We start from the raw sequence: 10,279 nt of genomic DNA, 5'->3' as shown, positions 1-10,279 counted from the left end.
TTTTTTTTTTGTTTTTTTTTGTTTTTTTTTTTTGAGGAGACAGAGTCTTACTCTGTCGCCCAGGCTGGAGTGCAGTGGCACGACCTCTGCTCACTGCAACCTCTGCCTCCCAGGTTCAAGCGATTCTCCTGTCTCAGCCTCCTGAGTAGCTGGGACTACAGGCACATGCCACCTCACATGGCTAATTTTTGTATTTTTAGTGGAGATGGGGTTTCACCATGTTGGCTTGGCCAGACTGGTCTTGAACTCCTGACCTCAGGTGATCTGCCCGCCTCGGCCTCCCAAAGTGCTGGGATTACAGGCCTGAGCCACTGTGCCTGGCCGCTTCCTATGTTTTTAGGTGAGCATTTGTAAGGTATATATGCCTATAGTATATTATAGACAGGGATATTGATTAGAAATTAGCATAAAATCTGGAATCACGGCCAGGTGCAGTGGCTCATTCCTAGGAGGCTGAGGAGGTCAGGAGTTGGAGACCAGTCTGACCAACATGGCGAAACCCGTCTCTACTGAAAATACAAAAATTAGCCAGGTGTGGTGGCACGCGCCTATAACCTCAGCTACTCAGGAGGCTGAGGCAGGAGAATTGCTTCAACCAGGGAGGCTGAGGTTGTAATAAGCTGAGATCATGCCACTGTACTCCAGCCTGGGAGACAGAGCGAGATCCAGTCTCAAAAAAAAAAAAAAAAAATCTGGAATCACACCCACTTATACTTGAACTCTGGTGCAGGTCCTTAAGGAAGCAGCTGCTCTGGGCCTTGAACACCAAGCAGAATGTCAGGTTCCCAGGAATCACGGTTACTCTCCATCAGGGAGAAACAGTGGTGGGGATTAGATCATCCAATTCAGCAGTAAGAGCCTGGCCTGCCTGTTGCCACAGCAGCAGCAGATCCAGGAATTAAGGCGGGGTGGGATGGTGGATGCTTGCGGCTTGGAGACTCTGGGCTTCTGCTGAATGAGCTCCAGTCCACAGTAGAGCTCTTCCTTGCAGACTGATAACTTCAAGAACTTTCGCCATGAAACACTGGACCAGATCAACCAGGAGCTCATCCAGGCCAAAAAGCTGCTCCAGGACATCAGTGAGGCCCGGTGTGAGGCGCTTGAGGCTCTGTCCCTGAGAAAGGAGTTCATCTGCTGGGTCCGGGAGGCTCTTGGAGGTAAATCTTTGGGGTTGCCCAGAAGCCTGGAGGCAGTTTTCAGATGGCGCACTGTGCGGCTTTCCTAAACTCTTAGGAAATACCTCCCTTTTGCCGAGTGCTATGTGAAGGGCAGAAAGACATTGCCTGTATTCTTTTTTTTTTTTTGAGATGGAGTTTCACTCTTGTCCCCCAGGCTGGATGCAATGATACAATCTCGGCTCTCCACAACCTCCATCTCCTGGGTTCAAGCAATTCTGCTCAGCCTCCCAAGTAGCTGAGATCACAAGCATGCATCACCATGCCCCGCTAATTAATTTTGTACTTTTAGTAGAGATGGGGTTTCTCCATGTTGGTCAGGCTGGTCTGGAACACCTGACCTCTGGCGATCTGCCCACCTCGGCCTCCCAAAGGGCCGGGATTACAGGCGTGAGCCACAGTGCCCAGCCACAGATGGGTACTGCTCATAGAGTTCACATAGCTACAGTATTTCCCACGTGCTGGTGTGAAAGCTACTCACCTTGCTGTGCCCTCCCACTTCAGATGCTTGCTGTAAATCGCTCGGGATCTTTTTCCTTAAAATCTCGCCCCCTTTTTCTTCCAGTAGATTTTTATTGGCGGACAAGGAGAGCTCTTGCCCACAGAGTTTGTGTGTGTGTGTGTGTGTGTGTGTGTGTTTTTTTTTTTTTTGTAGATGGAGTTTCCCTCTTGTTGCCCAGGCTGGAGTGCAGTGGCGCGAATGTGATCACTGCAACCTCCGCTTCCTGGGTTCAAGTGACTCTCCTGCTTCACCCTCCAGAGTAGCTGAAATTCCAGGCACCCACCACTACACCCAGCTAATTTTTTGTGTTTTTAGTAGAGATGGGGTTTCACCATGTTGGCCAGTCTGGTCTCGAGCTCCTGACCTCAGGTGATCCACCTGCCTCGGCCTCCCAAAGTGCTGGGATTATAGGTGTGAGCCGCCATGCCTGGCTGCACAGATGTTTGTCACAACCCCTCCATCGAGGCTGTGTATTTCTTGACAGCCTCTCTAGCTTTGCAGCTAAGATGTCATTGGCAGAGTTGCTTTGGAGGAGGGTGGGAGAGGTAAGAAAGTGGCAGAGGAGGCAGGAGAGGCACAGGCAGCGGTGCAGGTGTGCTGGGGGCCTGGGGCCGCTGCCTGGCGGGTGGCAGGTGCTGGCTGTCTTGGGAGCACTGCTGCTTTCAACAGTGGACTTCTCGGTCTACACTGATACACATCCTTCGATGAGTAATTCATCTGAAGGGCAAGGTCTGAGTGTTTCATAGCTAATTGTGAACACACGGTTTACAGCTGAGCCTCGGTTTCTTTTTGTGTAAGTGGTAATGCTGTGTGGATTGAAGGAAACAAGGCACACACAAGCGGGGTACAGTGCCTGGGGCACTGAAGTTGCTCGGGAACAGCGAGATGTTGTTTAGTTGTATTAACATACGTTACAGGCTGGGCGTGGTGGCTCACGCTGGCAATAATACCAGTACTTTGGGAGGCCGAGGCAGGTGGATCACGAGGTCAGGAGTTAGCCCAGCCTGGCCATCATGGAGAAACCCCATCTCTACTGAAAATATAAAAAATTAGGTGGGTGTGGTGGCAGGTGCCTGTAATCCCAGCTACACGGGAGGCTGAGGCAGGAGAATTGCTTGAACTGGAAGGTGGAGGTTGCAGTAAGCCGAGATTGCATCATTGCCCTCCAGCCTGGGCAACAGAGAGAGACACTCTGTCTAAAAAAAAAAAGAAAAAACACTACAAAAGATTGGGTGTTTTAGACTCTTACTGAAAGCAGAAAGTGGACAGAACGTTAAAAATTCATGAACTGGCCGGGTGTGTGGTAGCTCAGACCTGTAATCCTAGCACTTTGGCTGGCCAAAGCAGACGGATCACCTGAGGTCAGGAGCTCGAGACCAACCTGACCAATTTGGAGAAACTCTGCCTCTACTAAAAATACAAAAATTAGCCATGTGTGGTGCTGCATGCCTGTAATCCCACTACTCGGGAGGCTGAGGCAGGAGAATCACTTGAACTGGGAGGTGGAGGTTGCGGTGAGCTGAGATTGCGCCATGCACTCTAGCCTGGGCAACAAGAGCCACACTCTGTCTCAAAAAAACAAAAAACAAAAAAACATGAACTATCTAACTATCTATTTCAGCTTCAGGAAGGATTATTGCCTGAGACCGAGTCTTGTGCCATCACGGAGTAGTCCCACGCTGACCTCCCCTCTTCTCTTCCCCAGGCATCAATGAGCTGAAGGTGTTTGTGGACCTGGCCTCCATCTCAGCAGGGGAGAACGACATTGACGTGGACCGGGTGGCCTGCTTCCACGACGCCGTGCAGGGCTACGCATCCCTGCTGTATAAGCTGGACCCCAGGGTGGGCTTCAATAGATTCATGAAGCATCTGAAAGATCTGTGGAAGGCTCTGGACAATGACCAGCACCTGCCCAGGAAACTGGTGAGTCCTATTCTGGCTCTAATGCAGATTATGTTGAATAGAGCATTGCTTAGCAACATCAGCGGAGTGACTGCAAATGGTGGCACTCCTGTACGGCAGGTTTGCACACAGCCATCTACAATGAGATTTAAAAAGCTTTCTTCAGGGGCTGGGCACCGTGGCTCATGCCTGTAATCCCAGTACTGTGGGAGGCCGAGGCAGGCGGATCATGAGGTCAAGAGATCGAGACCATCCTGGCCAACATGGTGAAACCCTGTCTCTACTAAAAATACAAAAAAATTAGCTGGGCATGGTGGCGCACGCCTGTAGTCCCAGCTACTCGGGAGGCTGAGGCGGAAGAATCGCTTTTATCCAGGAGGCGGAGGTTGCAGTGAGCCAAGATTGCGCCACTGCACTCCAGCCTGGCGACAGAGCAAGACTCTTGTCTCAAAAAAAAAAAGCTTTCTTCATAAATGGAAATTCTCCATCTTGTTACTTAGAAATGGGGCTACAAAATGACGTGACACATAGTAATCTCTGAGGTGCAAAACAGACAAAGGAAATATGCTAACAACATGTTGCCAGTTTTCTTTGAATGGTTGCAGTTGTCATTTTATTCTGTTGTTTTGTGTTATTTTCCATAGTTGATATAATTTTTTATCAGAAAAATGTAAACATTTAAAATTTAGCCAGGCATGGTAGTGCCCACCTGTAAATATACCAGCTACTCCGGAGGCTGAGACAGGAGAATCAGTTGAACCCCGGAGGTGGAGGTAGCAGTGAGCTGAGATCGCACCATTGTATGCCAGCCTGGGCAGCAGAGCAAGACTGTCTCAAAACAGAAAAGAAAAAAATTAACATTTGAATTTAAGTAAATGACCTGTCGCGGGGTCTGAATTGACTTACACAGCTTCACTAGATACTGGGCCACCCTCAGGACGGCTGGTCCGCATGTGGGTAGAGGAGGAAATGACATGTGGAAGGGCAGGTAAAGCTGTCTTCATTTTTCTGCTAGAAACTCAGCAGTTTCCAAACAAAAGCCTCTGTTGTGATCTGTCCTGAGCGCCTCTGATTGTACTTGGGGGCCGCAGAAGGATGCTGAGGACTTGGGGCTCCACAGCCATTGCTTCCAGCGTTACTCCCAGAGGGTCCTCTGCACTGGGGACCGGCAGAGTGATGGCGTCTGGTGGAGGGCCAGGCAGGGAGCTGCTGATTCCCTTCCACTCCTCCGCAAACAGAAGCCATGTGCCCTGTGTGCCAGCCGGGGCCCCAGGCACTGGAGGAAACATGAGTGAACAGCCGGCATACAAAGCGGCCATGAGCTACAGATCACATCAAGTGACACCTGGTCCGGTTGGGGCACTGCGTGGGTGATTGTGTCCAGAGCCCTGCGGAAGCGTGGGGAGAAGGCTGCGCAGTGAGGCAGAGGCCAGAGGCAGACCGCAGGAGGGAGGGGGAAGACGCTCATTCCAACTCTGGCCCGTGTTCTCTCCTTCTGTCCCCGCAGTATGACTCTGCCAGGAACTTGGAGTGGCTGAAGAATGTGAAGGAGAGTCATGGGTCTGTGGAGCTCTCATCCCTGACCCTGGCCACGGCCATCAACAAAAGAGGCATCTACGTGATCCAGGCACCCAAAGGTGACCAGAAGGTGAGCGGTCCCCGACCCTAGGTGCAGCTGTGGGCCATCTGCAGGCAGCGGCCAGTTCAGGGCTCCTGCCGCCAGGAGAGTAACCTCTGACCTGTGCCCTTCACAGATTTCCCCAGACACAGTTCTGCACTTGGTCCTTCCCGAGGGCCCCAGCAGCCACGAGGAGTCGCGAAAGTACTCTTTAGAGGAGCTGAAGGAGCTTTTGAACAAGCTGATGCTGATGTCTGGCAAGAAGGATCACAACAACGCAGCAGTGGAGAGGTTTCAGGAGGTGAGGATCGTCTTTGCCACAGTGCAGAGTGGAGGGGTTTCGGGAGGTGAGGATCGTCTTTGCCGCAGTGTGGAGTGGAGAGATTTCAGGAGGTGAGGATCGTCTTTGCCGCAGTGCCGAGTGGAGGGTTTTCTGGAGGTGAGGATCGTCTTTGCAGCAGTGCGGAGTGGAGGGGTTTCGGGAGGTGAGGATCGTCTTTGCCGCAGTGGGGAGTGGAGAGGTTTCGGGAGGTGAGGCTCATCTTTGCCGCAGTGTGGAGTGCAGGGTTTTCGGGAGGTGAGGATCGTCTTTGCAGCAGTGTGGAGTGGAGGGTTTTCGGGAGGTGAGGCTCATCTTTGCAGCAGTGCGGAGTGGAGGGTTTTCGGGAGGTGAGGATCGTCTTTGCCGCAGTGTGGAGTGGAGGGTTTTCGGGAGGTGAGGATCGTCTTTGCAGCAGTGATCAGCTGATGGTTCCATCTTGTCCTTTAGGCCTGTGCACCCCCAAGAAAACAGTAAAGGGTTTGACTTGGGATTTGACTGATAAGAAGGGCTTTGCACTTAACGCCTGTGGAGAGTAGAGTCGGCACACGGAACTCCAGTCCGCATCCCTAGAGAGAGGCCTTGAGGCAGGCAGGACCCTGGGTTAGCATCCCTCCTTGCGGTGCGTAGGGTGAACGCTGCAAGCTGGAAGCCTGTCTCAAACTCCTGACCTCAAGTGATCCACCTGCCTCGGCCTCCCAAAGTGCTGGGATTACAGGCATGAGCCACGGCGCCCAGGCTGTTTTAATTTTTTTTAATTATCTTTCTCTCTTTTTTTTTTTTTTCCTTGTCTTTCTCACTGCACTGAGGAGGTTGGTCACTCAGCAGATAGCCCTCAGAAAGACACTTAAATTGCTTTACCGACTCTGTAAATCAGCAAGAATCCACATAACTAAGATTGAGATGGACAAAACAGAAGCAATCATACTGAGAATGGTGTACCAGTTTATGTAATAATCTCTCAATTTTATTATGGTTCGTTCTGTAAAGTTGATTTGTACTTTACAGATGATATCCTTTATCTCTGCTGGGCGTGGTGGCTCACAGCTGTCATGCCAGCACTTTGGGAGGCCAAGGGGGGAGGATCACTTCAGCCCAGGAGCTCATGACTAGCCTGAGCAACATAGGGAGACACACTCTCGAAAACTATAAAGGTTTTTTTTTTTTTTTTTTCCCCAAAAAAAAGGAAAAAAAAAAAAAAAAAAATTAAAACAGCCTAGGCGCAGTGGCTCACGCCTGTAATCCCAGCACTTAGGGAGGCCTAGGCAAGCGTATCACTTGAGGTCAGGAGTTCGAGACCAGCCTGGCCGATATGGTGAAACTCGGTCTCTACTAAAAATACAAAAATTAGCTGGGTGTGGTGGCAGGCACCTGTATTCTTAGCTACTCAGGAGGCTGAGGCAGGAGAATGACTTGAACCCGGGAGGCGGAGGTTGCAGTGAGCCGAGATCACACCACTGCACTCCAGCCTGGGTAACAGAGCGAGACTCCATCTAAAAAAAAATAAAAGAAAAACAATACAAATAATACCTTTTGTCTCTACAATGACTCTTTTCCTGATAAGAGCGCTGTCCTCTCAGGTGGATCGTGTAGATGAGGAGGGAGGCCTTGTGAGTGCAGGTCTTGAGTGGGCCCGTGGACAGAGTGGTTCTCGCCTGGCTCTGTGAGCTGACCTCACGGCTCTGCGTCTCCAGGTCTTCTGCAGTGTGCAGAGGCTCAGCAAGGCCTTCATCGACCTGCGCTGTGCTGGGAATATGCTGTTCCAGACCTGGATCGCCAGGGTCTACTGCTCCCCCAACCAGCATGTGTCCCTCCTGATGGACTTTGGCTTGGAGCTGGTAACGGAGCTTGAGGAGCGTGGAGATGTCACCGAGGTGCTGGAAGCGGTCTGCAGGCAGATGGAGCGCTGCCTTGACAGGTGGAAGAGATTCGTGACCCAGAAGCGCATGGAGCACTTTTACCTCAACTTCTACACGGCGGAGCAGCTGGTTTACCTGAGCACCGAGCTCAGGAAGCAGACCCCCAGCGACGCTGCCCTCACGATGCTGTCCTTCATCAAAAGCCACTGCACGCTGAGGGATGTCTTGAAGGCCTCTGTGGGGTGCGAGAGTCAGGCTGTCAGGCGCTACGTGAGGACAGTGATGGAAGAGCTCCCGCTGATGCTCTTCTCTGAGTCCCGCCTGGTGGACAAGGTGAAGGTCATCATGGAGCAGTTCATGGGGTGCCTTCCTGCCTTCCTGCCTGACTGCTTTGACCTGGAGGCCCTTGGCCACTGTCTGGCTCACCTGGCAGGGATGGGCGGGCCTCCCGTGGAGCGCGTTCTCCCGAGAGGCCTGCAGGTCGGCCAGCCCAACCTCGTCGTCTGCGGCCACTCGGAAGTGTTGCCAGCCGCCCTGGCCATCTACATGCAAACCCGGAGCCAGCCCCTGCCCACCTACGACGAGGTGCTGCTCTGCACCCCGGCAACCACCTTCGAGGAGGTGGCGCTGCTGCTGCGCCGCTGCCTGACCCCGGGCTCCGGCGGGAATAAGATCTACAGCCTGCTGTTTGCCGATCAGCTGAGCTACGAGGTGGCGCGCCAGGCGGAGGAACTCTTCCAGAAACTGTGCACCCAGCGGCACCGGCAGGACTACCAGCTCGTGATGGTCTGCGACGCTGACGGAGAGCACTGCTACCTCCCCTCAGCCTTCAGCCAGCACAAGGTCCTCGTCACCCCCCAGGAACCCCTCGAGGCCATCCAGGCCTACCTGGCACGTCACTACCGTGTCCCGGAGCAGACCCTGTCGGCGGCGGCCGTGTTCAAGGACCGGCTGTGTGTTGGGATCGTGGCCTCGGAGCGAGCAGGTGTTGGTAAGAGAGTGGTGGGGTGGGTGCAGTGGGTGGGCCCCATCTCCCAGGGACTACCCAGGGCCCTTCCCCCTCCAGCAGAGGAAGCCTGTCTGCGGATGGAGAAACTGAGGCTCAGGGAGGGTGTGACTCATCTGTGGATGTCAATCAGGGTCTCTGCCAGAACCGGGCACCCTGATCACCTGGTCACCCATACTGGGCACTCTCTGAGAGCCGCATTCCCTTCCTCCTCTTGGCAAAGATCTCTGCAGTTTACTTATTATTATTATTTTTTTTTGAGGTGGAATCTCACTCTGTCACCCAGGCTGGACTACAGTGGCACAATCTCAGCTCACTGCAACCTCCGTGTTCTGGGTTCAAGTGATTCTCCTGCCCCAGCATCCTGAGTAGCTGGGATTACAGGTGTCTGCCACCACACCCAGCTAATTTTTGTATTTTTAGTAGAGACAGGGTTTCACCATGTTGGCCAGGCTGGTCTTGAACTCCTGACCTTGTGATCCACCCGTCTCGGCCTCCCAAAGTGCTGGGATTACAGGCGTGAGCCACTGGGCCCATCCTGGGACCTCATTTCTATATGTATATATATATTTTGAGACACAGTCTTGCTCTGTCGCCCAGGCGGGAGTGCAGTGGTGCGATCTCAGCTCACTATATCCTCCACCTCCTGGGTTCAAACGATTCTCCTGCCTCAGCCTTCTGAGTAGCTGGAATTATAGATCCCCACTACCATGCCTGGCTAATTTTTTGTATTTTTAGCAGGGATGAGATTTCACCGTGTTGGCCACCCTGGTTTCAAACTCCAGACCTCATGATCCACCCGCCTCAGCCTCCCAAAGTGCTGGGATTACAAGTGTGAGCGACCGCACCCAGGCCTAATTTCTATATTTTAATGTTACAGGAAAGTCTCTCTATGTGAAGAGGCTGCATGAGAAAATGAAGATGCAGTTACACAGGGAAAATGTGCCTCTGAAAACCATTCGACTGATCGACCCTCAGGTGGATGAGAGCCAAGTCCTGGGCGCCCTCCTGCCCTTCCTGGATGTGCAATATCAGAAGGTCCCCATGCTCTTTCACCTGGACGTGACCTCCTCGGTAAGGGCCCTTGAGTGCCAGCAGTGGCCACATCAGGAAAGACATAGTCCCTCACCTTATAGAGAATTCCTTCTTTCCACACGCACAGTCCTATGAGGGAATGTGGTGTGAGAAGCGTGTTGTCAGGCAGTTTCCTCCTTGTGTGAATGTCTTGGTGTGTGCTTACGCCAACCTGGGCATAGCGTCTGCTGCACACACAGGCTTCGTGCTACACGCTGTTGCTCCTGGGCCGCGAACCTGCAGCGCGTGTGGCTGTACTGAATACCAGAGGCCATTGTAAAACGGCGTGTTTGTGTATCTGAGGACAGAAAAGGCACAGGCAAATCGCAGGATCCTATGGAACTGCCCTCGGAGTCGTGGGTCTTGCCGGCTGAAACGTTGATGCTGGTCGTCAAGATCTCGTGACAAAGAGCAAACTGAGGGGTTTTTGGAGTTGGGAGAGCTCACCGGCTGTGGTGTGTTTATGTCTCGTGCTGTTCTGTCTTTAGGTGCAGACTGGAATTTGGGTGTTTCTTTTCAAGCTTCTCATTTTACAATACCTAATGGATATAAATGGGAAAATGTGGCTTCGGAGCCCCTGCCATTTGTACATCATTGAAATCCTGGAAAGGAGGACTTCAGCGCCGTCCAGGAAGCCTTCAGCGCTGGTTGGTACCGTGGGGTGTTTTCACATGGTATGGGAGGGTCTTGGGGTCCTTCCGGTCTTAATGAAGTAGAGCGATGTGTTTAGGTGACTCCACACCTTTGCCTTCCTTACAGCAGCAGCTGAGTGCAGTGTTAGTAAAGAGAAGCCCAGCTTTTTTTTTTTTTTTTTTTTTTTTTTT

The 10,279-nt window shown here is 52.3% G+C and overlaps 1 protein-coding gene across 3 annotated transcripts in view; it reads left to right on the top strand.

Annotated features, from left to right (window-relative positions):
• The window catches only part of RNF213 (ring finger protein 213), a 117,441-nt gene that overhangs the window by 57,098 nt on the left and 50,064 nt on the right, over positions 1 to 10,279 (top strand). For all 3 annotated transcript variants that reach the window (XM_032241418.1, XM_032241417.1, XM_032241419.1), the window contains 7 exons: positions 992 to 1,157; positions 3,383 to 3,600; positions 5,087 to 5,227; positions 5,334 to 5,498; positions 7,211 to 8,366; positions 9,262 to 9,455; positions 9,944 to 10,102. In XM_032241418.1, coding sequence (XP_032097309.1) covers positions 992 to 1,157; positions 3,383 to 3,600; positions 5,087 to 5,227; positions 5,334 to 5,498; positions 7,211 to 8,366; positions 9,262 to 9,455; positions 9,944 to 10,102 — 2,199 coding nt within the window. The remainder of the gene's footprint in view (positions 1 to 991; positions 1,158 to 3,382; positions 3,601 to 5,086; positions 5,228 to 5,333; positions 5,499 to 7,210; positions 8,367 to 9,261; positions 9,456 to 9,943; positions 10,103 to 10,279) is intronic.

This window comes from Sapajus apella, unplaced genomic scaffold (genome assembly GCF_009761245.1).
Source record: "Sapajus apella isolate SASKATOON/1434 unplaced genomic scaffold, GSC_monkey_1.0 scaffold48, whole genome shotgun sequence".
NCBI lineage: Eukaryota > Metazoa > Chordata > Mammalia > Primates > Cebidae > Sapajus > Sapajus apella.
Note: the sequence above shows the minus strand (reverse complement) of the source record. Positions and strands in the feature narration are given on the sequence as shown.